The sequence below is a fragment of the Terrapene carolina genome, unplaced genomic scaffold (genome assembly GCF_002925995.2).
Source record: "Terrapene carolina triunguis isolate 2854851 unplaced genomic scaffold, T_m_triunguis-2.0 Scaffold111, whole genome shotgun sequence".
Lineage (NCBI taxonomy): Eukaryota > Metazoa > Chordata > Testudines > Emydidae > Terrapene > Terrapene triunguis.
Genome location: NW_020664462.1, coordinates 13,611,311 through 13,638,449, shown reverse-complemented (window position 1 = coordinate 13,638,449; position 27,139 = coordinate 13,611,311). Strand labels below are relative to the sequence as shown.

At 44.8% G+C, this 27,139-nt stretch overlaps 1 protein-coding gene across 6 annotated transcripts in view; it reads right to left on the bottom strand.

The window, feature by feature from the left end:
- Window positions 1-18,072: 18,072 nt before the first annotated feature.
- The window catches only part of ACTR3B (actin related protein 3B), a 46,109-nt gene continuing 37,042 nt past the window's right edge, over window positions 18,073-27,139 (bottom strand). For 5 of the 6 annotated variants that reach the window (XM_026652036.1, XM_026652037.1, XM_026652043.1 and 2 more), the window contains 3 exons: window positions 20,366-20,491; window positions 19,673-19,756; window positions 18,073-19,081 (listed from right to left, as the gene is read on the bottom strand). In XM_026652036.1, coding sequence (XP_026507821.1) covers window positions 18,986-19,081; window positions 19,673-19,756; window positions 20,366-20,491 — 306 coding nt within the window. In that variant the 3' untranslated portion in view covers window positions 18,073-18,985. The remainder of the gene's footprint in view (window positions 19,082-19,672; window positions 19,757-20,365; window positions 20,492-27,139) is intronic. The other variant, XM_026652044.1, reaches the window with a different exon arrangement.

Sequence of the window (27,139 nt, the reverse complement as noted above, 5' to 3'; positions counted from 1 at the left end):
AGGATGTAAAGAATATTTTATCCAGTTTAAAACTACAAGGAGACATTTAGGCAAAATAGTACTTACTCGAAATGGAATGTTTCCTGGAAGCCAGGTTGATAAATTGTGTTGTGGGGGATCTTTAACAAAAAATAATCAGGAACTTGCTTGTACATACCATCCACAAGACAACACCTCTGGTAGTACAATGATCCATAGTGCCATACTGTGGCCCTTCATTCCAGAGGGTCTCACATGGTGGAGTGTCAACCAGCTCCATCACTAAAATCCAGATGCCTGCAGGAAGTGGTTTTCCTTTGAGATCTCTGATCCAAGTATTGACTCTTTGAGGCAGGGGCCATCTTTGTCATGAACTTGTACAGTGCCTAGAACAATGTGGCCCTGGTCCATGACTGGGGCTCTTAGATGTTACCACAGTACAAATAATAAACAACTCAGCTTAATCTATGCCTATAGTATTTGTTAAGATCACAGTGAGGGGGAGTGACTGCAATGTTGTTTGCTAAAGAGAAGAGAAATGTTGATAGTTCTGTATCGATAGGAAGCAAGGTGGCCTCAAAAGTGGAACTATGAAACACAAATGAAGCACTTCTAGGGCTTCCAGTTGTGTGACTGGGCAAAACTCAGAGAGGGAAGGGCCTAGGTGTGGTTCCTCAAAAGCCATCTGACATAAGGCTAACAGCCCTATGAAGTGATGGTGTTGGATTCTGGAGATAGGTGGAGGTATTCTGACTTAACAAGATGACTTGTGGAATAAGTCAGCAGCATGTGACTTCTCAGCTGCTATGATGGAAGAGAGGTGGGCTTTCTATGCCTCTTTCATGGCCAGGACCAGCTGGAAAAAATTCCTTGTGCTGGAGCCTGCTTCTATCCATGATTTCCTGCACTGAGCCTCAAGTTTTTTTTCATTCCTGCTTATGCTGTTACAGGTCTGAAAACAAAGGAGATCTGGGAGGCTGATGGGGAGGGAGTTGATGCTTTAATGCCAAAGAGTGGGAGCGGTAGTGGAAAATGAGCAATCATAGTGATTTACTAGATCTTCTATTCCATGGCCTTTTGGTGGACTAGAAGGACTTGCAAGGAAGTTTTGGAATTTGACTGTATCTAGGAGATCCCAGGAGTAATCTATTATTGTTGCTTTGTGCCTGAAGACCAGAAGGATTCTGCTCTCATCCCACAGAAGAAGGGAAGTCCAGCATAGGGACCACAGTTGCCAACTTTCACACGGTAAATAAGCACCCTGACTTCCACAATAAGCCAAAAATCAAGCTAACCCCATTTCAAAACAAGGCCAAAACAAGCCAATCCCTAAGAACTCCAACACTCTGTGTGACTAGATCCCCCTGGCATGCAGTCTGGGACTGCGGTGGGCCTGCTGTGCACCCCGACTCTCTTTCCCCTACCCCCCGCTTGTCCCCCCACCTTGTCCCTGCTTGCCGGGAGCCGATCAAAAAAAAAGAAGCAACAAGCAACAAGCTACAAGCCAAAAACTAGCCAACAAGCAAATCACAAGCCAAAAACAAGCCCAATTTCTGTGTTTTTTCACGGGTTTGGCATGTCTGATAGGGATGTGTTTCTTGCATTCCCTATATTTATATATAAGCTGAAAAACTGGTTCAGAGTGAGCTCAGCTGCATGCCTATGTCCAGAGACTAACTGGGAGAAACCTAGGATAAGTACTGTGAAGATGAAGTTTTGGGTCATTGCATCAGAAACATTGTCAACCTGGATGCTGAAGGCTCCCAGGACAATACGTTTTAGTAACTTCACCACCATGTCAGACAGTATCACAATGTGCTCCCCGCCAGAACCCTTTGCTTTCTGCAGTTCCATAAGTGAGCAGGATGCACACGTTGGACTTGTCTCTGGATTCAGAGTAGTTGAAAGTGCTCAAATGAATTTGCCTCCAAGTGTCCTTTCTTGCGTTTGAGTTTTTAGGGGTCTAGGTCTGAGATGCAGTGAGTAACCTGGCTGTCTGACATGAGCTAGCACCAAGCCTGCAGCTCCCATCACGCGGGCCAGGATGGGCGGCAGGGGGTCATTTGTGCTAAAGTTCTGAATAAGGGTCCTCCTAAGCAGTGATCTTGCATTGCTCAGTAGGAGCTTGAGATCCTGGTGTTTACCTGTCCCTGTTGCACGCCTGTGTGAAGCGGTTGCTGCCTGACTGTATTTGATTGGCCACAGGTGTCTAGTGATATGTGTTCCGAGTGCAGGTCTGCCCTTCCTAGGAGTGTTTATTCTGGATAAGACTTGGACTGTAGAGAAGTAGTGTTGGGTGACAGTTAGTGTTTGGGAGTGTGCCAGATGTGCATGGCTCAGTTAAGTACAGCTGGTCTACAGAAAAATTTGCTCCAAATGATATTTTTCATTGAAGTTCTCAGTGAAAAATTTCAACTTTTCAGCCAAGGATTGAAAGTGAAACACTGGCTGAAAACTGAAATATTTCAATTCAAAACGGAATGTTTTGAGCCCACAGTTCAGGTGCATTATGCTCCCATTCTCCTGTATGGGAGAGGCTCCCTGGCCAGATTGCATTCAAAAAATGAACATCTGTTGAACTCCATCTCAGAGGACCTAATCAAAAACCTCTTGAAGGCATTGAAAAGACTCTCATTGACTTCAGCGGTGTTTTGGATCTGACCCATGGTTTCCAGTGATGGCTGGAGCAGGTGTAGAGAAGTTCCTAAGGGCAGACCTGCTTCCCTATAATTTATTATTTGAGTGTAAAAGTTTCATGTGCCTGCTTTAAAAATTAAAATGTGTTTTTTTGGCCTTCTGAGAAGACAACGGCTCATAAATCAATAAATACTACAGCCTGCACCCCTGAAGTGTATTTATTCATGAGCTGTTTGTCTCTGCATACACCCAGGAGGAAAAAGTAGCTTTAATAATAGACACCATTAAGAAAAGATTTTTAAGAAATTAGGAACATTGCACCAACGTTTTTGGGCTTGTGGCATAAATTTGCTCATGGTTAGAAGCCTAATGTGTTTAAGACTGGCTGATCCTACTTTAATGCGACTTTTTTTATAAGGTTCTTGTGTTCCTGTTATAAAAACCTATAGTACCAATAATGATTTTAACACGCAGGCTTCCCCGTGGGACAAAGCTGCTTTGGCTTTGCTACAATTTGTTTAGCATAATCTTTTGGATATCTTTTTTTTACACTGTATAACTAATGATAATATGGCTGTAATGTCTGATTACATCTGTCCCCAAAGAAAGAAACGCAGGATTGTTGTTTTTAAAGAAGTACTAGTTATAAAAGTTAGGAATTCCCACAGCTGGGTGTCTATGCCTTAAGTAGTACAAATTTTATTCCCTTGGATGTTTGATTGCTTACATTTTACTTTGTGCATTTAGCCTTTCTGTATTATCCAATCCCAATACAGAATTTGAAAGAGAATGATCCAGGCTGAAAAAAACAAACCAAAAAACCCCACAGCATACGTAGCTGCACTCTTCTTGGGCTAGTGTCACAATTTGCCCTTCATTGTTATGCAGCTTCTATACAAACAACCATGGCAACTGCATCTAGCAACAGATTTTAATTCAGCTTTACATTTTCATTAAATTTCCATCTTAGTTGGGATTCCACAGTTTTGAAAGATTATGCCTTGCTGGATGGTGGTTGTTGCATTTTTTTTCTTCTGAAACTGCCTGTGCAAACAGAGCATATAGCATTTTTAGATTGCTGAAGATCTTAGAGTAGTGTAAGCATACTACACACATTAGATTGGAAAGAAGGGAATTTTGATGGCAGGGTAAACTACTCTTGAGGGGAAAAAAAGACATGGGTCCTTTCCTGTTCATGCAGGACAGATTTTAAAAAGTCAGTGCTAACTATGACAAAAAAGCACTGCACGGTTCCATATTTTGTGTATATCAAAGATTCCCAAATCAAGTGTGCTCAGTTTACAGAAAAAAGAGCTGTTTTCTCTGTCTACCAGCCCTACAACCTCACCCTGTGATCTGAGAGTCAAACTGGTTCTCCTTTCTTTCTCACACACCATCAGCAGAAAAGATTCTGCAAGCCAAATTAGACCTTCAGTTACACCTGTGCAACCCTAGAGCCCTCAGGTAAGCTTACATAAATATAACTGATTAGAACTTAGTAAACAATTATGTTACTGATGCAAAAAATATATCTATAAATAGTTAAATACATCATCTCACATTCTCTTAACTATCAGCACTGCAGGGCTAACAGGAGTACAGAACAGCAAAAGGATGATTTAGGTCAGTGAAGATAGCAGCTATGCAGTATTGGTAACCCCATGCTCTCAAATTTCATGAGTCAGAATAATTAGAATGTCTTAAAAAATCATGAGATTTTAAAATAATAAATCTTCGATCTTTTATTTACCACTGGTATCTCAGTCTTTAAGGTTCACATTTTCTCTGCACTCATGATAGCTAGAAACTTGCTTTTCTTGTTCTGAAAAAGCTGATATTCTCACATATTAAATAACATGACTCCAAGAGGTGGGAGTTTAAGAAACACCAAATATCACAGGAGTCAAGTGTTGACAACACTGCCACTGCATATGCACAGGGAACAGATTTGGGGAGTGAAAATATGCCATTTTTACACAGTCATTTTAGAGTAATTCTACGCAAAAAAGTGTCATCTAAAACAGTGGTTCTAAAAGCCAGTCCGCCGCTTGTTCAGGAAAAGCCCCTGGCGGGCCGGGCCAGTTTGTTTACCTGCCACGTCTGCAGGTTCGGCCAATCGCGGCTCCCACTGGCCGCGGTTCGCCGCTCCAGGCCAATGGAGGCTGCGGGAAGGGCGGCCAGCACGTCCGTAGGCCCATGCCGCTTCCCGCAGCCCTCATTGGCCTGGAGCGGCAAACCACGGCCAGTGGGAGCTGCAATTAGCCGAACCTACGGACGCGGCAGGTAAACAAACCGACCTGGCCCGCCAGGGGCTTTCCCTGAACAAGCAGCGGAACGGCATTGAGAACCACTGATCTAAAAGACAAATAAAATAAGGGCCATGCAGTTTTCTATCTACTGTAATTTAAAAGGATGACAGATAAGTCAACCATAGTGGGATTTGAACCTGTGGCTCAAGGGAGCCTAGCTATTCCAAAGATGATACTTAGACTATTGTATTCTTATCTAACGTGACTGATATTACTATTCATGTATCTGCAGTATAACAAAATCGCTGCAGTTCTCCCTTTCAAAATCCCTACAATTAAAGCCCTCTCTCATAGTAAATCATTTTCTGATTTATAAGTGAGGGTCTAACACACACCTAGTACTTGTGCAATATTTAACAGACAATCCATTACCCACCCACGCAGCTCCACCCCTACTCCACTAAGGAAGAAGTCTGAGTCAATGGATGAGCCTTACACCATGTCCAGCTCTAGCAGACCAAGGAGAAGATCAAGTTTGAAAATCAAGGGCCCTGCACTACGGTTAGGGTTGCCAGGTGTCCGTTTTTTTATGACATTAAAAGTCCGCTCCACAGGGCAGCGGGGCTAAGACAGGTTCCCTGCCTGCCGTGGCTCTGCGCGGCTCCTGGAAGCAGCGGCATGTCCCCACTCTGACTCCTATGCGTAGGGGCAACCAGGGAGCTCCACACACTGGCCCCACCCCAAGCACTGGCTCTGCAGCTCCCATTGGCAGGGAACCACAGCCAATGGAAGCTGCAAGGGTGGTGCCTGCAGACGGGGCTGCGCGCAGAGCCACTTGGCCGCACTTCCACATAGGAGCTGGAGCAGGGACATGCCCCTGCTTCCAGGAGGTGCTTGAGGTAAACGCCGCCCGGAGTCTGCATCCGTGACCTCCTCTTGCGCCCCAACCCCGAGACAGCCTGGTGAAAATGAGTGAGTGTGGGGAGAGCGAGCGACCGAAGGAGGGGGGAATGGAGTGAGTGGGGGTGGGGCCTTTGAGAAGGGGAGGGGTTGGGATGGGGCAAGGATGTTAGGATTGCCAACTTTCTACTCACACAAAACCAAACTATGGCCACTCTGCTTTCAGTCTCCAGCTATTTAGACCTAGGGATTTTTGGCTCAAGAACCTCAGCTGATCTCAGCTACTCACAGGGTGATAAATCTGAAGTGATAGACAGACATAAGCAAAATATGATATGGGAGAAATTCCACTTAGGAACTGTCCTTTAATAAAATTTCCAGGGAGAGGTCGCTAACTTCTTAAAGCCACTGAACTGTAAATGGCATAGCTATGAACTGCATGGTACAAGAAAACAGTTTGTAATCCTCTATTAATCCTTGCCATCAGGGCACATGCAGTACAATTATAGACTGCGGCAAAATCATTTGAAGCCTTTATTCCACAGGGCCATAATTATATCCTGGCCATAATCCTTTAATGCATTAAAGACATACCGTAGAACTAAATGAACAAATGAACTAAAACATTCTCTAAGTCAGCCACATAAAAGTGACAGCCGAGCCAGCAAAGCAGGGTCTTAAACATGATGCATGGTTAATAAGGAATGGAAAATATGGTATAGAAATATCAAAATCCATAGTGCCAATCTGTATCTTTGTCACATCGACAGTTGGGTTCCCTAGGTCCTGGGATGTACAGAATATTAACTGCAGAGCAAAATGTGTCAAACAGCCACCAGTCAATCACATCAAGCAGAGGGGCAGGAATAAATTTCTTGGGACTGACACATGTTTGAATAGAAGTCATATTCATTTGATTGCAGTAAATGCTGACCCACACCAAAGTGAAATAAAACTGCAACCGAACATTTACCCTGAGGCCCCTGGGGATTAGAATGCAGCCATAGCTGTAATTTATATTCTCCATGCTATAGTCAACATCCTCCCACTTTTAGCTCAGTCAACTGAGGCTGACAACGCTTATGCCATTTTTGTAAATAAAAGAGCACAGCATGTACTACAGAGAGTGAGATTTGGGTGCAGTCCAGTATCTTTCTGGGCAACCTTTCATACAAGGTTCCAGCACACTATTCACACAGGGTGAAATTCACTCCTGTGCAGAAAGACAAAGTCTATTATGCACCACTTCAGTCCCACTGAAGCCCTATCAGTTGGGCTGCACTGCATAGGCCTCGTACTGGTCCTCAGCATAGGTGTGAATTATAACCCAGATCTCAATCTCCGACACAAAACTACAAATCACCATGTGAATTGAGATTAGGCTGCCATATGGGTCTACGAGGGGCGGTGGGGGGAATCAATATCCATAATCCATATAAAAACCAACCACCCGTTCACACCTGTGTGGACTTTTTTCCCTTATAAAAGTAGCTGCCATTTTGCTGTTGTCCCCTAAGGTAGTGGGGAACCAACGACACGCCAAAGCAGACACTAAAGATTATACCAGGGTTGAATCTCACCTTCCAGCTTTAAAAATTGCACCATCCGTTTGTCTATCAAAGCATAGTTTTCATGGCTGGAGAGTCACTTTTTTATTAAATGTTGTTGCAGAGAAGCACAACATGGTCGCAGAGACATCTCAACATTGCAACGCCCAGAGGCTATCCCACCAATAAGTCATCACTCACCACAAAGTGGTGTGATGTTGAAACATTGCTTTTAGGGTCCAAATTAGTTCCTTCTCTCCTCCCGTTTACACAGACAGAAGGGTTAAATGTCACTCATCATATTTAACATTACCACCACTTGAATTTGTCCTAAGTGTGGAAAAAGATCAGTTGAAAAGAAAGAATTTCCTTTACCCTTTGCAATATATGGGAGATTTCCATTTTCTTATTTATGAATACTTGTTAGATCATTAACCCTGTACCCCGCACAACACAAAAAATCCAGCTTGCACTCCTATACTTAGTGCAATGATAAAACTTACAATACCTGCGCAAATCATACCCCTCCCCCTAATTCTGCTCAGTTTTGTTTGTATGAGAGGCCATACGTTTCGATTGATCTTGTCTTTTACTTTTACAATAACTGAAGGCAACGTATGCAGGTTCTTAGACTCAATCAGAAGACTGGAAGAATGCTTTAAGACATAACTGCCCTTTTAAAATGCCGTCTATGTACTGGTGGATGGTGGAGTTTTCTCCTCTCACACAATAACATGCCATAAATCAGTGCAGATTAGTAAAACTCACTTCCTCCTTATGGCATTAGTTATGTCCGGAATACAGCATAATATACATCATGGCTGCTATTGGAGGATCTGGCATTTCCTGCAGTTTGTCAAATCTGCTGTCTCAACACATGCTTTACCTGTATGAGAATACGCTGCATTTTATGAGAGTCATTTTTAAATTGCTGACAAAAACTGTAGTACATTGTCACCCAAAAATATTGGACTTGCACGGAGCTAGAATAAAGCTGTGAAAACCAAAACAAGCCACCAAGTACATGTACACTTACAGCAGCGTGTGCAGTACAGACACTGCACACCCAGGTAGTGCAGGTATAACAGCAGTGTAGGCGGTGAGGCATAACTTAGGCGAGTAGAGTGCACTACACACCTGAACTTTAAGGTATACACACTACACAGCTCTCTACATGCCCACGCAGTGCCTCCCCCATCTATATTAATTTTAGCAGTGTAATGTCCTGCTGCCGGTGCTTTTTCCTGCCACAGTAAAAGGTTCCAGCAGCAGGGAAAGGCTCTCGCATTAGGGAGCTGCCAGAGCCTTTCCCTGTCGTGTGTAGCTACACATACCCCAAGCACTGCTATAAGTGTAGACAAGGCTACTGTAGGTTTTGAGGCATGAACTGAAAGCATTTCCTGGAGTCGTTTTGAAGTAGAAGCAACATAACTCACTTGTCTTTGCAGAGTCACACTTTCCACATGTGGTGCAGTGATTTGAACGTTTCTGTATTACCCTGTCTCCTCCCACAAGCCTCACTACACTAGTGCCTGCTCCATGACATATTATCCTACTATTATTGGGCTACGGCAGAGGCCCCAACCAAAACCAGAGACCCATTGTGCTGGGTACCGTATACGTACATAGTAAGACAGTCCCTGTGCCTAAAGATCTTACCATCTAAATACACCAGATGTAACAGGGTCAATGCCGTAGGGTGGCCCTGCAAATGGCCCCCGGCCTCAGTTTCCCCTCTTTTTGTTGTTTCAACAAACCACCAGGACGGTGGTTATTTTGTTCTTATTTTGTTCAGTAATGCGCCTTCTTGGGGCTAGATTAAAATAACTAAATCATTCCCCAAAAAAAGTACTCAAGTCCACCCTCCCAGTCTCTCCCATTGAGGGTCTCCCAGGTCTTCCTTGCCTAGAGTCAGAGTTCCCTGCTGGTGCCTACTCACTCCCAGCACTCTCCATCTCTCTCAATCCCACCTGATACTTCAAGGTTTCCTGCTGGAGTCTGTCACTCCAGCCTAACTCTAGTTGTCTCTCTCCCACCTCTGCAGCTCCCTGATGTTCTTTATAGGCAAAGCACCTCATGCATACCCATTTCTACTAATTAAGCCCCACACCCCGTTGTACCAGACAAAAGGGTGGGAGGCGAAATGGAGGCATACAGAGATGAAGAGACTTACCCACAGTCACACAGCATGTTGGAGGCAGAGTGAAACACACAAGACAACGGGGATATGCTCAAGACCATCACAGGCCTGATTCAAAGCCAAAGTCAGGCCTACCAGTTGGAGCTGGAGTCAGGCACCAGAAAAGGAACAGGTGGTCAGAATAGAGTCAGAGGACAAATGACCAAGCCAAGAGTCAAACTAGACTTAGAGCCAGGAATCAGAGCCAGAAGTCAGAACCAGGATAACTGGAGTCAGGAAAGGCAGGAGCAGATCTGTGTCCAATGCAGGACCAAAGCTAGGAAAGCACAGAAACAGAACCCAGTAACCAGGCAAGGATGCAGGGACTGGGAATCAGAAGAGGGTGCAGGAACAAGGCAGCATTTGTCTCAGCAGCAGGTCAGGGGTCTGGCTTGTTGCACAGAGTTGCCTGGAATTCCCTCCATGCTTAAATAGTGCACATGGACCAACTGAAGGTCACGGGGAGTGTTGCTAATTGGGTCTTCTGTGGGCAGCACTTCCTGTGGTGCCCAATCTCCCAGGGTTTACAGAGCACTGATCGCAGTTCTGCCAGAGCTACCAGCTGGTGGTGTGGAAGCACCAGTCACCCAGAGCCCTACAGACTCACATGCTAGCCACCAGATCCTTACAATGAGAGTCTTTCCATTGTCTTTGGATTAGGCCCTGAACCAGGGGTGGGCAAACTATGGCCCATGGGCCGGATCCAGCCAATGGGAGCTTCAAGGGAGGTACCCACAGGCGAGGGCAGCGTGGAGCCCTCTGTCCCCCTGCCCCCAGGGGCCGCAGGGAAATGGTGCCAGCTGCTGCCAGGAGCGGAGTGATGCAGTGTGGTGTGGTGTGGTGCGGTGCGGGGCGGGGCAGGGCCAGGGCAGGCAGGGAGCCTGCCTAAGCCCCGCTGTGCACTGTTGCCACCCCGGAGCCGCTCCAGGTAAGCGGCGCTGGGCCAGAGCCCACACTCCAAACCCCTCCTGCACCCCACACCACAACACCTTGCTGCACCCCTCTTGCACCCAAAGCCCCTGCCCTGAGCCCCCTGCTGCACCCCCTCCTGCACCCCAACCCCCTGCCCTGAGCTCCCTGCCGCACCCCTCCTGCAGCCCAACTCCCTGCCCTGAGCTCCCTGCCGCACCCCTCCTGCAGCCCAACTCCCTGCCGAGTCCCCAATCCCCTGCTGCACCCCACGCCCCTCCTGCACCCCAAGCCCTTGCCCTGAGCCCCTTCCTGCACACTGCACCCCCTCCCATACCCTGCACTCCCTCCCGCACCCCAACCCCCTGCCCCAGCCCTACATTCATGGCCCTGCATGCAATTTCCCCAGATGTGGCCCTTGGGCCAAAAGTTTGCCCACCCCTGCTCTGAGCCCTTGGCAGAATTGTCAGAGTTGAAACATTGACTAAAACGGACCACAGAACCAACAAACTGTCCATCTACAAGGATTGTGTTAGAGTCTGAACCTCTCAAATGTCACAAGCATTCTGTGTGGAAACACAATCTTTTAAAATCACGCAAATACCCCAGGTGGCAGTTTTTCTCCTAGCCATTTCCCTTTCCCCATTTAAAAATGCTATTTCAAAAATCTGGCCATTCAAGACTGACATAACTAGCTATAACTGTACCACACAATTTTACCTCAGAGCCTCCATTTACCGTAATTATTTCACCACCGCTGCACATAATTTTTAACATTATGTAATGCTCTTCAATTAAGCAGGAGGTGATCTATTCCTGCTTGATATCGCTAGCAGGTTTAAAGAAGCTTGTCACATGATCCGTCTCAGCTGCATGTTTGACACAACCATATTTTTTCAAAATGAGAGAGAACACAGCAATCATAAAGAATGAATTATTTACAGACAGATTAGTACTTCGGGTCACATCAAGACTTCACTAATTGTATTTAATTGAAAGTACCACAGTGAACATATGCACACTATTCGTTAGGTTCATAAAAAACCTTCAGTGCTATTAAACACTTACTACTGGAAAAGGAGATGGCTCAGGGGATTGGTAATGGGAGATGTTGCCTTCCGCCTTCAGGGTGCTGGCTCAAATCCAGCCTGAGCTGGACTAAACTAAAAACCATTAGCTGATAATTCTTTGGTGACTCAGTGAAATGGGCTGGTGGTCTCAATTCCTAATTGATAGTCAAATGACCACATTATAAACCACCCTCAAAATTTACACCCGTTAGACCTGTGAAGTATGCAGTGTTGTTGTAGCCGTGTCAATCCCAGGATATTAGAGAGGTGGGTGAGGCAATATCATTTATTGGACCAATTTCTGTTGGTGAGAGAGACAAGCTCTCTCTCACCAACAGAAGTTAAGTCTGCTCTACACAGCTCTAACTTCTGACAGCAGTTCAGGTTGGTTTAAACACTAATACCTAGCTCTTGTATACTACTACACATCAGTATGGCTCAAAGTGCTTTACAAAGGAGGTCAATATCATTACCGCCAACTGAGGCCCAGAGAGGTGAAATGACTTGCTTAAGGTCACCCAGCAGGAGAGCAGCACAGTGAGGGATAGAATGCAAGGCTCAAGTCCCAGACCAGAGCTCTATCTACTAGCCCACACTGCAACTTGTGTCCGTTAGTCTCAGATACACGAAGAACTGAAATGAGCCTGGAAACCGAACCAATTTGTCATTCCTAAAGGAGATTCTTCTCTAGTTCAGAATTGAACCGTATTTGGCAGGAGCAGTGTTTGTGAGTTTGCATCGTGACTGTTCTTGGTCTAATTTCTGTGGTTAGGAACCTTCCGTCTCCAGGATGGTGAACGAATTGTTTCTTTTCATAAGCACTAAGTTCACACACACACACAAAATAAAGAATAAACTTGCTCAAGTGGCCAGATATATTTCCTAATTATTTTACCCTTCAGTTTGAGTACCATGTAGCTTTGTTGCAATACCAACTGGAGTTGGTCATTGCCCTTGGGTATGAGGTTTCAAAATAACTAGCATTTTGTGGGATTTTACATCCTGTTGAAAGGCAAAAATATCCAGTTTAATCCAGGCTGACCTCTTATAATGCATCTGTATTCATTTAAAAATGACTTGTAAAAAACATCACACAGCTGATGTCTAGCATTAATTAATGGTCTCTCTACTTTAACTGTCAACACTGGTTTTGTTCTATGAAATCCTACGTTTTATGTTTAGGCTCACTAATCTGTCCCATCACCTTCGTATTGCAGCACCTAACTAAGGCCTGGTCTACACTAGGCTTTTATGTCGAATTTAGCGCCGTTATATCGAATTAACCCTGCACCCGTCCACACCAGGAAGCCATTTAGTTCGACATAGAGCTCTCTTTAAATCGATTTCTGTAATCCTCCCCAACGAGAGGAGTAGCGCTAAATTCGACATGGCCATGTCGAATTAGGCTAGGTGTGGATGGAAATCGACGCTAATAGCTCCGGGAGCTATCCCACAGTGCACCACTCTGTTGACGCTCTGGACAGCAGTCCGAGCTCGGATGCTCTGACCAGCCACACCCCGGGAAAATTTGAATTCCTTTTCCTGTCTGGGCAGTTTGAAGCGCAGTTTCTGTTTGGACACCGTGGCGAGCTCAGCAGCAGTGGCAGCAGTGGCAACGATGCAGAGCTCTCCAGCAGAGATGGCCGTGCAATCCAATAGAAAGAGGGCCCCAGCATGGACGGATCGGGAAGTCTTGGATCTCATCGCAGTGTGGGGCGATGAGTCCGTGCTTTCGGAGCTGCGCTCCAAAAGACGGAATGCAAAGATCTATGAGAAGATCTCTAAAGCCATGGCAGAGAGAGGCTACAGCCGGGATGCAACGCAGTGCCGCGTGAAAATCAAGGAGCTGAGACAAGGCTACCAGAAGACCAAAGAGGCAAACGGACGCTCTGGATCCCAGCCCCACACATCCCGTTTCTACGAGGCACTGCATTCCATCCTAGGTGCGGCCGCCACCACCACCCCACCCCTGACCGTGGACTCTGAGGATGGGATATTGTCCGCGGCCGGTTCCTCAGCGGACGGGGAAGAGGAGGAAGGAGATGAGGAGGACGAGGCAGTAGACAGCGCTTACAACGCTGATTTGCCCGACAGCCAGGAGCTCTTCATCACCCTGACAGAGATCCCCTACCAACCCTCCCCAGCCGTTACCCCAGACACAGATTCAGGGGACGGATCAAGCAGTAAGTGTTTTAAATATCTAAACATTTATTTACAACATAACTGGCGTATTTAAAATATTAACATTAGCTAAAGTGCTTTAAAACATGTAAACATTTATTTGCAACAAAACAGGAAGATTGAAAATATGAACAGTGGGTAAAGTGCTTCAAAACATGTAAACAGTAAAGTCAAACAAAAGGGGAATCAGTGCAAAGTGTATCATGATTTGTCTTTTTTTGGGCGCCTCAATATATAGTCCGAACCATTTTCAAAAAATTGCACAATGTCCGCTTCATGATTATAGTGCCCAAAACCCTGCAGTCATTTGTCCCTCCAAGGGCACCTAAGCCAGGAACTGGTCAATGTAACCGGGGATAGAGGCGAGATCCTCCGGGGAGAACTCCTCATACACCTCCTGCAGGTGTTTTTCCAGCCTCATCAGCAGGTTCCTGGGCAGGGAGAGCTTATTAGGCCCCCCCGTGGTAGGACACGTTTCCCTGCCACAACGCCAGCAGGTACTCCGGGATCATGGCCTTGCACAGCAGTGCAGCAAATGGCCCCGGTTTCTGCAGGCTGTCCCGGAGCATCTTCTCCTTCTGGCTCTCGGAGACCTTCAGGAGGGTGATGTCTGGCATGACTCCCTGCTGTGAATTAGGTAGGGGAAAGTTAGTATTGGGACTGCTTGCCCGTCCCTTTATAGAACTGCAACCGCCGGTTTACAGCCACGCGGTTTACAGCCGCGAGGGGGTGGGACAGGGGCAGAGTTCATGCTTGCAGGATTGCTGCCAGCAGAGACTCGCATTGCTTTCTATTTGAAAGGAGGCCAGTGCCACTCTTAAAGTTTTAAGCGGCCACAAGTCTACGGCTTACCATGTTTGCCAGCTAGACAAAGTCCGGTGTCCAGCCCTGCTCCTCAGCTCGCCACAGCAAGACCGCAGGCACTGTAGGCGAGGGCAGAAAATTCGACCTTGTCCTCAGTGCGCGTGTGATAGGTGCTCTGCATGGTCTTGTTCACAGAGAAAGACTATGTTCTCTGTTCACAGATACATTGCTCTGTCTCAGGAATTCACTCCCTTTTTCCAATTCCCACAGCCACATCTGCCCAGAGGCTAGCGCACATTAGGAGGAGGAAGAAGAGGACACGGGAAGACATGTTTGCTGAACTAATGGGATGCTCCCGAGCACAGGCAGCCCAGCAGACACAGTGGAGGGAGAACTTGTCCCAAATGCACCGGGCAAACATTGAACGGGAGGAGAGGTGGCGACAGGAGGACAGGCAGGCTACTCAAACGCTGCTTGGACTAATGAGGGAGCAAACGGACACGCTCCGCCGCCTTGTGGATGTTCTGCAGGACCGGAGGCAGGAGGAGAGAGCCCCGCTGCAGTCTCTCTGTAACTGCCCTGCCCCGCCACCAAGTCCCATACCCCCCTCACCCAAAGTCCAAACACGGAGGGGTGGAAGGGGCCGGGAAAAATTTCACTCCACCCCTGCGGACTGCTCTACCACTAGAAGGCTCTCATTCCCCAAAATTTGAAAAGTCCTTTCCTACCCGCCTCACACAAGACCCCGTCCAAGTTTCACCCCCCCGTTCCATGTGCGGTTGTTAATAAAGAATACGTTTCTGTTCATTTCTGTTTCCATCCTCTTCTTTTGGAGGGGAGTCTGTCTGAAGGGGGGGGGAAGGGGCTTGGTCATTGGACAGGACAGTCACCTTTAGCAGGGGGCAGGTGCAGCAGCAGGGCACATATACAGTGCAGTGACTAGTTATCCTGGTCAGTCTGGGAGGTGGTTTTCATGTTTTGTGTGGTGGGGGCGGTGGTGTTGCTCTGTGACTTGGTGGCGGGGGAGGGCAGTTACAGATCTTATGCAGCGGTCCTTACCCTGCATCACAGAGCCGCGCAGCAGGGGATCTGTAACCCTCCTCCCCCTGCAAGACAGTCACATAGCCGACACATACACGCAGTCCCGGCCAGGAGGGCTGGCAGGCTCCGTTGAAACAACCAGTCCACCACCGCGGAGCCTGTCATTCCTGGAGTTTAGAGGCATCATTTGCATCACAACCCTAAACCCGCCCCCCGCCACAGTCTGTGTCCCAGGTTTAAAACATTCCCGCGAAAACAGTAATAAAGACAACGGTGTCCATTAACAAAACAGAACAGACTTTATTTTTTGGGAAGGGGGTGAAGGGGGTATGTAAGTGGAGAGGATAGTCGACGGCAACTGGGTAAAGAAAGGGGGGCAAGTTCTGCCTCTGTGTCCACAAACTTAAAAGTCACTGGGTACCCTGCTCAGCCTTGAAACTGGCTTTCAAAGCCTCCCGGATGCACAGCGCGTCCCGCTGGGCTCTTCTAATCGCCCGGCTGTCTGGCTGGGCGTAATCAGCAGCCAGGCTATTTGCCTCAACCTCCCACCCCGCCATAAAGGTCTCCCCCTTGCTCTCACAGAGATTGTGGAGCACACAGCAAGCTGCAATAACGATGGGGATATTGGTTTCGCTGAGATCACAGCGAGTGAGTAAGCTTCTCCATCTCCCCTTGAGACGGCCAAAAGCACACTCCACCACCATTCTGCACTTGCTCAGCCGCTGGTTAAACAGTTCTTTTTCTGTGTCCAGGGCGCCAGTATAGGGCTTCATGAGCCAGGGCATAAGTGGGTAGGCTGGGTCCCCGAGGATCACTGTAGGCATCTCCACATCCCCCACAGTTATCTTGTGGTCCGGGAAGTAAATACCTTCCTGCAGCCGTCTAAACAGACCAGAGTTCCTGAACACGCGAGCGTCATGAACCTTGCCCGGCCATCCGACATAGATGTTTGTAAACCGTCCCCGATGGTCCACCAGTGCTTGCAGCACCATTGAAAAGTAGCCCTTTCTATTGATGTACTGGCTGGCCTGGTGGCCCGGTCCCAGGATAGGGATGTGAGTCCCATCTATAGCCCCACCGCAGTTTGGGAATCCCATCGCAGCGAAGCCATCTATGATGGCCTGCGCGTTTCCCAGGGTCACTACCTTTGACAGCAGTACCTTGACGATTGCCTTGGCTACTTGCAGGACAACAACCCCCACGGTAGATTTGCCCACGCCAAAGTGGTTCGCGACTGACCGGTAGCTGTCCGGCGTTGCAAGCTTCCAGAGGGCTATGGCCACTCGCTTCTGGACAGTCAGGGCTGCTCGCATGCGGGTGTCCTTGCGCTTCAGGGCAGGGGACAGCAAGTCACAAAGTTCCAGGAAAGTGCCCTTCCGCATGCGAAAGTTTCGCAGCCACTGGGATTCATCCCAGACCTGAAGCACTATGCGGTCCCACCAGTCCGTGCTTGTTTCCCGGGCCCAGAATCGCCGTTCAACAAAATCCACATGCCCCATTGCCACCGTGATGTCCTGGGCGCTGGGGCTCGTGGTTTCTGACAGCTCTGTGCTACTCTCCGACTTCAGGCCCTCACGGCGGTGCCGTAGCCTCCTCGCCTGATTACTCTGCATCTGCCTCAGGGTAAGGTGTATGATAAGGTGCGAGGCGTTGAGAACGGCCACAACTGCAGCGATGGTCGCAGCGGGATCCATGATCGCAGTGCTGTGGCGTCCGCGCTGTCACTGATCAAAAAGTGCGCGAACTGATTTCCCGCCGGCGCTTTCAGGGAGGGAGGCAGGGCGGTAGTGACTGACGGATGACGACAGTTACCCAAAAGCACCCTCGCCACATTTTTTTACCCAGAAGGCATTGGGGGCTCGACCCAGAATTCCAATGGGCAGCGGGGACTGCGGGAACTGTGGGATAGCTGCCCACAGTGCACTGCTTCCAATGTCGACGCTTTCCCTGGTAGTGTGGACTGACAAAGTCGAATTACTGTCCTTAGTGTAGACACACACGTTCGACTTTCTAATATCGATTGCACATATTCGATTTAACTAAAATCGAACTACTCTCGTAGTGTAGACATACCCTAAGACTAAGTGTCCACTTCTATCCTCACCTTCCACCTCGGTAGAGACCAGCTGAAGAGACTTTACTAATAACCTTTAGAATTCACATGTGGGAGCTGGAAGCAGGGCATTCTCAATGGAGGGCCTCTGACTTCAGGATTAATTTCCTCAGATTTTTTGACAGTTCAAATTAATTGACATTCAAGCCCTGGTTCCCAGGCTTTCCATTTACTCGGGCTTTTGCTTAAGGAGGTGACCTGAACTAGGTGGAAGGGGAGTTTTTTGCCAAGTTCTTTGAGACCCTAGGTCGATACATTCAAACAGATATAGAATGACGATAAAGTAAGTGATTTAAATAATTATGTACCTACATCTACAGTTTGCAATAGGTGCATCATATACATTGACAAACATATGGAAAGCTGTCCTGGGAATTAAAAACACATCTTTGGCAAACATAAAACAGAGGTAAAGGAATTTATAAATCAAACTACAACAGTATTTGTAAAGACATTAACAGCTTTTATTTCACCGGTGCAAGGCAGCATTTCATACACCACTCACCAACACCAAAACAAAATTTAATTGTCTATCAAATAGCTTCAGAAAATTCAAACATAACAAAAAGTAATATATAGGCTGTAATAAATCTCAAACAATCCAGTAAACTGCTTAAAGTTCATGTCACTCAAACAAAATACCATTTTCCAGCACACATGTGGCAAAAAAAATAAAAAAATAAAAAAAAAAATCTTTTTTTGTTTTGCCAACAAGATGCACCAGTACAAATCCAGTACATGCCTCGCAATTGGAAACTTGTAACATCACTCCATGCCACTGATAGCTGTTTGTGCTTCGAACTCGGCATTTCACCCTCCCAACATCATCAACTTGAAAATAATGTGAAATATACATTTGTATTCCAAGTTTAGAACATTTATGTACAAAGAAAGGCCCCAATCCCGCAATGTAATCTGTGCAGGTGGACACTTATACCCATGCAGAGTCCCACTGAAGTCAATGGGACTCCACACAGGCGCAGCGATCCATCCATTGAGGTTGGATTGCAGGATCACGGCCTAAGTGGGAAAGGCTTAAATCCTTTTTCCTTTCCAGAGGCAGTAAGACAATGCTGTAATCTTCTAGACTGACTCCAATAGTGTTTTGCACATTCTCCTAAACAGAGACTCGTCTATTACCTAGACGCTCACATTTAGGAAGGAAGAGAGGGATAGGCTTTAAAGGTAGTTGGCACATAAATGGCTTTCACTGAAATGGTTTTGGGCCGTATGTAGTGCACTATGAGATCCAAACGCTCCAAGAGATGAATGTCCACTTCTTGCTTCAGTATTTACAGTAACTGCTGCCTTCTTCCATTTCAGAAGAGTTTCTTCACCAGCAAGATATCTGACCCATGACTTCCATTAGATAAGTGCTATGACATGACTCCAAAGACAGGATTATGACGACAAATACTAGGGCCATATTCTTCATAGTCCTTCTTGGTGTGACATACTTGGAAAAACTCTGTCTAAGGAAAAACAAAAATAAATCAAGAACATAAAACTGCAGAAACCTGTCAATAAATCTGTACACCAGTAAAGGATCATCTATATAACTATTTTTTCTGGACTATAATGCTGGGACATGGTGCTATCCCCTTAAGAGCAGAGCAAGCTAGGAACTCTTTGGGGAATCAAATGAAAGTTAATGAGTGGAAATCTGTCTGGGGGAGGGTCTAGTGAAGTCAGTATAAATTGTGCCCAATTTTCTTGTATTTGTTTCTCTTATGATTAATAAGCTAGGATTGGGCCTTGAATCCCAAGAGTCTTTGCAATTCTTAAGCACTGATTTATGGAATTCGGGTGATCCCATGTTATAGATGTCAAATACGGGATAGTTCAAAAGTGGGTCAAATTCTGAAGTCCTTAATCAGATAAAACTCATCGGTTCAATGGGGGGTTTTCCCAATTAAAAACTGGGTAAAGATTAAGTTTCAGTATAGCATGTACCATTTCACCAAAGTGAAAGCATATTAAACTGGGTATGCATATCAAACATGTCCAATGGCAGAAAGATTGCACAGAAAGGACAATTCAGAAAGATTTTCATGAAGACATACTGTTGAAGCAAGCATGGAACCTCCAAACCAAACTGCATAGCGCTGCATATGGTGTGTTATCACTTGAACTTCAACCGGTTTGGGCTAGAAAGTAAAATGGTTCAAATTTAGTCAATTATATAATTTTATTTTGCTGGCAAGTGTCTCTTCTCTGAATACGAGAGGCACACATCTTTACCCAGGGCTGGAAGCTCCCGTGTTCCTCCACCCACACTGCAGAGCACACAATCCACACCTTCCTTCAGGAAAGCAGGTCTCAGTGCCTCCTCAGGACTTGTTAATGAAGTTCCATGCCCTGAGTTATACCATACACGGAAGGGCACTGCAATGGACACACCCTTCCCCACTAGAGATTAAGTTCTATTATCACTCTGCACCTAGTTTCCATTGTCATTGAGAGAAGGGGCCCTTGATGCTGCTTGCTAACCTACGTCTCCTATAAAGCAATACAACAGGTTGCCACTGCAACACCAGGTGTATGGTTAACCACCTGTTTTAATGGTACATACAACGTAATTTTATTAATATGGTGCAGACGCAGCTGAACTCTACATCTGGTTACCCTCATATGTCCCATGCTCCCTGGGTTCTTATGCAGAAATGAAATCTATTAATTAACGCAATAGTTGCTTTAAAGCATTCACATTCATTTCACTCACTCATGTAACAGATATATTTGTAATTCTTGTTCACCTTTATCCGACCACCACTGAGTTCTTCGCTAAGTTTCAATCTTGCATCCACTATTCTTTTCAAGTCTCTCTGTAGTCGACGTCCAAAATCCCTGAACATTGTGGATCCTCCTGAAAGAACCACATTCTACAAGACAAAGACAAGAAACTCTTCCTTTACATGCAAAAGTCAATTTCCCAACAAGAACTGTTCTGAAGCTGTCAAAATATACAAAATACCCCACCCCCTCACTCGCACAGCAGGCCCGCAACTCTGTCTTACTTGGAGGCAAGTTAGTTTTCTTGAACTGGTTTATTTACATTTCACTTTATGCTTGACAAAAAAAAATGTTAAAAATACCAGCTTTGAGCTACATTTCAGGGTTTTAAGACAAGTATGTGATTAAAAAGAGAAAAACAGACATTAAAATGGCATGTTGCTGCTCCATGTACCTGCTTACTGGTAGCCACTTCTTCTTAATGTGTTTTTAAACTTTTATTACCCTCTTGCAAAAGCAATATAGCTGCATAAATAAAAGCACATGTATTCTATACTGCATCATCAGCAAAGTTACTGGAGATAATCCAGATAAGGAGTTTTATTCTTGGTGTCAAATAAAGCTTTAGGTTTGTCATGATATGTTTTGGGAAATCATAACAACAATGACAAGTTACATATTTCATTAACCAATTGACCTTTTCAGACCCAGCCCTCCAAATATAGTTACTGTTGAGTTTTGTGCCACTTCATGATTTCAAAGGTACCTGGCCAACAAACTCTATAACAGAGAGAGGTACAATATCCCAGACTTCTCTTTTCTTTAAGTGTCTTACTTCAGAAGGTGCCCACCTATACCTGATTGTCTTGTACTGCCCTAGGTTTTCAGGGCCCTATTGAAAGCCCACTAGTCTGGTTCTGTGCACTCCAATGGATTGTGTTAAGACACTAAATACAGGACATTTAAAAATCACATGTACATTCACTTACTGTCCTGCAACTCTGAGAATTAATGAAATTGTTTCAGTGCTTTGGAAGATGACAAACAGGAGCCTGGAAACTTAAATCCTGTGTATCTAACACAGCCCAGGCAGTGGCACAGCAAGCACCTCTACAAGGTGTCTAATCCCTGACTGAAGACATGCTCCATAAGGGTCAGAAAGAAACTCAGTCTGTGTCCGTTCACTCTGCTGCAACTGCAAACCAAGGTGCCAATTAGTACTTATTGCAATCATTTTTGTGGTGCGGACCACATACTAGGAGCTTTACTAAATGTGATCAGGCACTCACTTCACGCAGACCAAGCTTCTATCAGATGGTAAAAGTTTTCTGACACCACAGACCTAGACTGGAATTCAGCCACTGAACCAGAAGTGAAAGATTCCCTGTAGCAATCCTTTGAACTATCCAGTCCCCATGTAGATTTTTTTTTAAATAAAGAAAGTCCTGGAGTCCATGACATCTGTAATAAACATTCATCTTGCAGGATGCAGAATTAACTACTTGGGGTTATTTTAATAATGGATAGAAGAAAACCTTGTTTTCCCTTGTAAAATAAAAGAACAGCTTGCTTCTCTGTTTATGATGATAATCTGGGCATTTGTCATAAAGTCCTGTTGACAGAAAAAGTGTGACTTGGGGGTTCATTCAGATTACATTTAATAACATAAGCAAAAAAAGAATGCTATGGAGAAGAGGTCCTTGCAAAAAATATATATATACATTAATAAAGAGTTTAAAAAAATAAAAAATAAAAAATAAAAAAACCTTGAATCTGCCATCAAAACCAGAGCAGCTGCAGCAAATATCAAAATGAAGTGCAGAAAAATTAAGCAAGGTCTTCTCTCTGTCTAGATGAGTTACTAGCTGCAGATGGAATATGCAAAAGGAAAAAGTTCAATATGCAAAAGGAAAACAGAGGTGGTTTAAAAAAAAAAAAGGGGGGGGGACCACTGGAACTTATTTGATGAAATGGCAATTAAGAAGATGCCATCAAAATCTATTGCTTGGAAGATAGCCTAGAGAGGGACAGTAATAATTCTGTTCAGGATTTAATCAAGTTCAACTGTAGATTTCTTGGACGAAGTGAGAGCGATATTGCTAGAACTAAAAAAAAGAAGGAGATTTGTAAGAGTCTTATAGAGCGCATGATTTAAAATGGTCTTCGTAGAAAGGAAGTGTGCAACTAACTACAAACCTAATATCCTCCCACTGCTACTGTTGCTATTACAGCAAACTTTTTAAGGTGGCAAATTACACATTGTTCAGAAGGTACTTCCAACTTGGATATACTATAACAGAACGCAGAAAATATTTCTAAATGACTGTAAACACTGTTGTACATGAAGAACATCAGAGGCATTAAAACATGTTGGGAAAATAGTGAATCATCTCAACTAATATCTGGACAAGCCAGATCAAATTTATTGCAGATCTTAAGTATTTCTTTAATGGCGCATTTGCTATACCAAATTTTTTTTTTAAACATTAGATCACACTTACTAATAGATTATTAGTTAACCTCTCAGAGTTCTTCTGTTAAATGTGTGGCTGCCAGTGCTGGGCCAAACCTAAGACCGCCTTGGCAGAAGACAGCTGTGTTCACATCTAGGCTTCAACACATTGCCTGAACTCAGGAGATCTGTTTTCTCCCAGGAGAACAAAAGCCAAAACGTTTTTGTGCACAAGGCAAAAGGAATCTGCATACATTTTTGTCACTCAACCAAAGCATCAGAACCATCTAGAAATCGAGGGCAAAGCAAATTGCCAACACCCTCCTCCTAAAAAAAATTTAAACATTAAAAAAACCCAAAACCCTATTGTCTTGGACATTTTACCAGGTAGAACTGAGCATTACATTCCAACCACTACTAGAGCAAAAGACTTCTGTGAAGCATGTTAAAAAAGATTGGTCATACTAAAAACCTCAGCATTTCACCACAGTGACATGCCCTGGAATTCTTCAGCCTTCTAGAGGAAGCCTGTCAGGGAAGGTGAAGTCTAAACAGCTGTTCTCATCCAGGCAGTTCTTTTAATCAAGATTTTTAAAATATTGTGCTTGAACATGGAGAATCTGTAGACTCAGAAGAAACCTAAGCAGACCACAGGACCCACTGCAGACACTGTCATGATATCCCTCAGGAGCCAGACAGATCCAGTTAAAAGATCTTATTTTTCAAAAAGATAGCCCTAAACAAAAAGTGGGTTTTAAAACGTGCTTTTCCTTAACGGACAAATAACATATATATGCAAGACTAGCTACACGGGATGGACTGAACAATACAGTGAGCCCCATGTGAGTTCACATTTCAGGGACAACTAAGAAAATTAACTCCACCCCTCCAAGTAGAGAACATATTACCCTCTAAAGCAGTGGGTTTCAATATTTTTCATTTGTGGACCCCTACAAAATTTTGAATCGAGGTGCGGACCCCTTTGGAAACCTTAGACATAGTCTGCCCACACTGAGAGGTCCAAGGACCACAGGTTGAAAACCACTGCTCTCAAGTGACTGTCAGGAAGAAAAGACTTCCCCTTACACTTGCTTCCCTTGCTTTTAATATTAAGCAAACGCCCCCTGGGATACTGAAGTCTGAGAGATGGTACAGATGAGACATCTCCCAGCCATTGCTGTACTAGGCTGAACAGGTTTCATTGCCTTTCATATTTACCAGAGTTTCAACTTCTCACTTTCAAAAGCTTGTCAAATGGGTCTCTCCTTCCTATTGATTACCTGAAATAAAACTGGCTTAACATGCCACAGAAATTTGATGCAAGCACTAATAAGACTTATTGCTGGGCAACAACGGAAAATCAGTTGAAGCCACATGTGACTTCAGCAAGTCAATTAATTTCTTTGTCTCAGTTCTCCGTTAAAAGGAACAATACTTACCAGCCTCTCAGACACATTATGGGGTTTAATATTTGTAAAGCAGTTTTAAGATAAAGGGCTATACAAATAGCAAATATGATTGGGATAATTACACACACAAATATTACACTGAGACAAAAGATTAGACAGTACCTTGCTGTAGGGAACATGGGCCAGACTTGAGTTTGGGCTTGGATAACTTTATTTGGTCAAATGCTAAATGGAGTTTATATTATGGAATGCTAAAGCAGCTCTGATTTTAGGTGAAAGGACACTGGAGTAGGCCATGCACTCATCCTGGGCTTGGCCTCCTCTGAGTCCCTTTTGCCATGTCATGTTTACTGTCACAAGGAAAGAGTGGAAGTGTGTGAAAGGATAATTGACAATTAACCTTTACTTATATTTAGCGAAGTGAGAATGTGCCTTATTCCATTAGTTAGAAGTCTCTTGCCAGCTCCTCATATCAGCCCGATTTTATTGACTTACAACGAAGACATCAGCTGCTGGTCAGCAACAGATTTTGCAAGAAAATGTCCACCTCGATTGGAATCTTCTACTATGACCTCAGATCAAGAAACCAAATGATTGGTCCATGATGAGCTATAGCCAACACACTGGAATCTCTAAGTGGAAAAGGATGGTCCCTGAGGCAGAGCAAGGGGACACTGAACCCTATACAAGACTAACCATGCAGAAGGAAAGCAGGGATTCTCTCACATCAACACCTGAACCTGTATCCTGCTATCTTCCCTGGACCAGCCATCAAGAGAAGAAGTGAAAGACTGACCATCAGCTGAGCCAAGCCTTAAGTCTACAACTAACAGAGAGAAGAAACCGACCACCTCCCCTTGCATATGAAACAAGCTCAAGTTATTTACAACACCGGAATTAGTTCTTAGCTAAGACAATCACATGAATTCCAGATTCTATGACCTGGTGTACACTTAAAAATTAGATTGACCTAGTTACTTAGCTATGGGGTGTGAAAAATTTCATGTCCTGGGCACCGTAGTTAGATTGACCTAACCCCGGTGTCCATGCGGCTAGGTTGATGGAACAATTCTTCTGTCAACCTAGCTACCATCTCTCAGGGGGTGGATTAACTACATAGACCAAAAAGCCCCTTCCGTCATCGTGGGAAGCATCTACGCTACAGCTGCAGCTGTGCTGCTGTAGCGCTTCTGCTTTTAGCAGACTCTTAGCCCAATTTATTAGATTAAAAGAAAGGCATTCTTCCTTAATTCCCTGGGAAGCACTGAAGTAATTCTTATGTTAACTTTATAAACTGATTTAATAATCTTTGTATTGGTGAGCTGGATAAATTGAACTACTGATCTATTGATTGAATTTCAATTGTAACCTTAATTTGATCATTGCATTGTGTTATATTTCATTAGTTTGGGGAAGTCAGGAGTAAATTAGATAGTGATTTTTTTAGCTTCATATTTGTTTGCTTATTCTTTTAATTAATCTATGAAAGCAACTAGACTGGTTCCTCTCCCAAATCTTCAATGTAGGAAAATAACCTATTTAGAGGTAAAGGTAAATAAATTGAGTCACAACTGGAGCCATATTTTAATTATTTGATTAAAATCCTATTACAACTACACTGCATGTCAGGAAGATGCCTTGTAATCAACAATGTATTTCTGAACTAAACTTGACTTTTAGACATGAATAAGCAGGACTTAAAATTCCCTTAAAAGTACATTTTCAGTACATACTTAACATTTGGGTGTAATTTCCAGCTCGGGTAGACATACCCGCACGAATACACTAAAAACAGCAGTGTAGCAGCACCTGCGGGCTGCCCCAAGTATGCACCTGGGGTTTCAGATGGGATTGCACTCGGGGCAGCCAGCCTGCCCTACTGCCTGTCCAGTCACAGCTTCACTGCTATCTTTAGCCTGCTAGCTCAGATATGCCTACCCCAACTGGAAATGACACCTCCATCTCCACATCATACCTTAAGAGGGTCACCTCAGCTGTTCTTCTGAATGATTGAGAGGGGCACAGTATGTCAAGCCTGTAACCAGACTACGTCATTAGTAAGTCTCCAATCAGACTGTAAATAAATTAAGACATTACCACAGAATCAATTTAACAATTTGTTAGCTAATTCCAAGATCATACAGATTAATTCAGCTCATCCCAAATAACAATAATGTAAAGTTTAACCTACTTTTTACACTACATTTTGTACAAGCAGACAATCATTTGTTTTGGGTATAGTCCCCACTCACTTATAATTTGTAACAGCACAGGTTTAGGTGATGTAACTGGTTCATGTACTAGTTCTTCATAACAATGAATAGGGGTCAAATTCCAGTTGTAACAAGCTAAAATGGGCATTGCTCAATCCTAGTCCCCATTTGTCAGAACTGTAAAACCACCACAGAGTTTGGCATAAGCAGAAGCTTTGAAAGGACCCAGACTGTGTGGGTAAGTCAAGTCTAACATACTTTATGCAGCATCTGAACACACTGTACTTGGAGCATGTGTCCATCACCACCATTTTTAGTCATCCATGTGCAGTATGTAGTCATACACTTCACAGCCCGCTAAGGGAATGCACATCACTTCTCACTGGATGAGAAAAAGCGGAGGTTGGAGCTATGGGGAGATCTTTTCTCCTCAGCACAGGGAGATAGCAGCAGCCATCTTTAATCTCTCCCAACAGCTGGGCTGAATGCCATAGAGTAAAGAAGTGACATGGGCTCTCTTAAGAGCTGCCACTGAAGTGGAAGAGAAGGGTTCCTCCTTAATGCTCCTGCAGTGGCTGCACTATGGCAACAGTACTGATAGGATGGCGCGCCCCACGCTGAGTAACAGGAAGAAAGATAGAAATAAGTTGCTTAACTTCTGTAGTCAAAACTCAGTGCCAAGAGATGCCTAATGGCATCACCACCAGCACTGGTCCCTCCTGC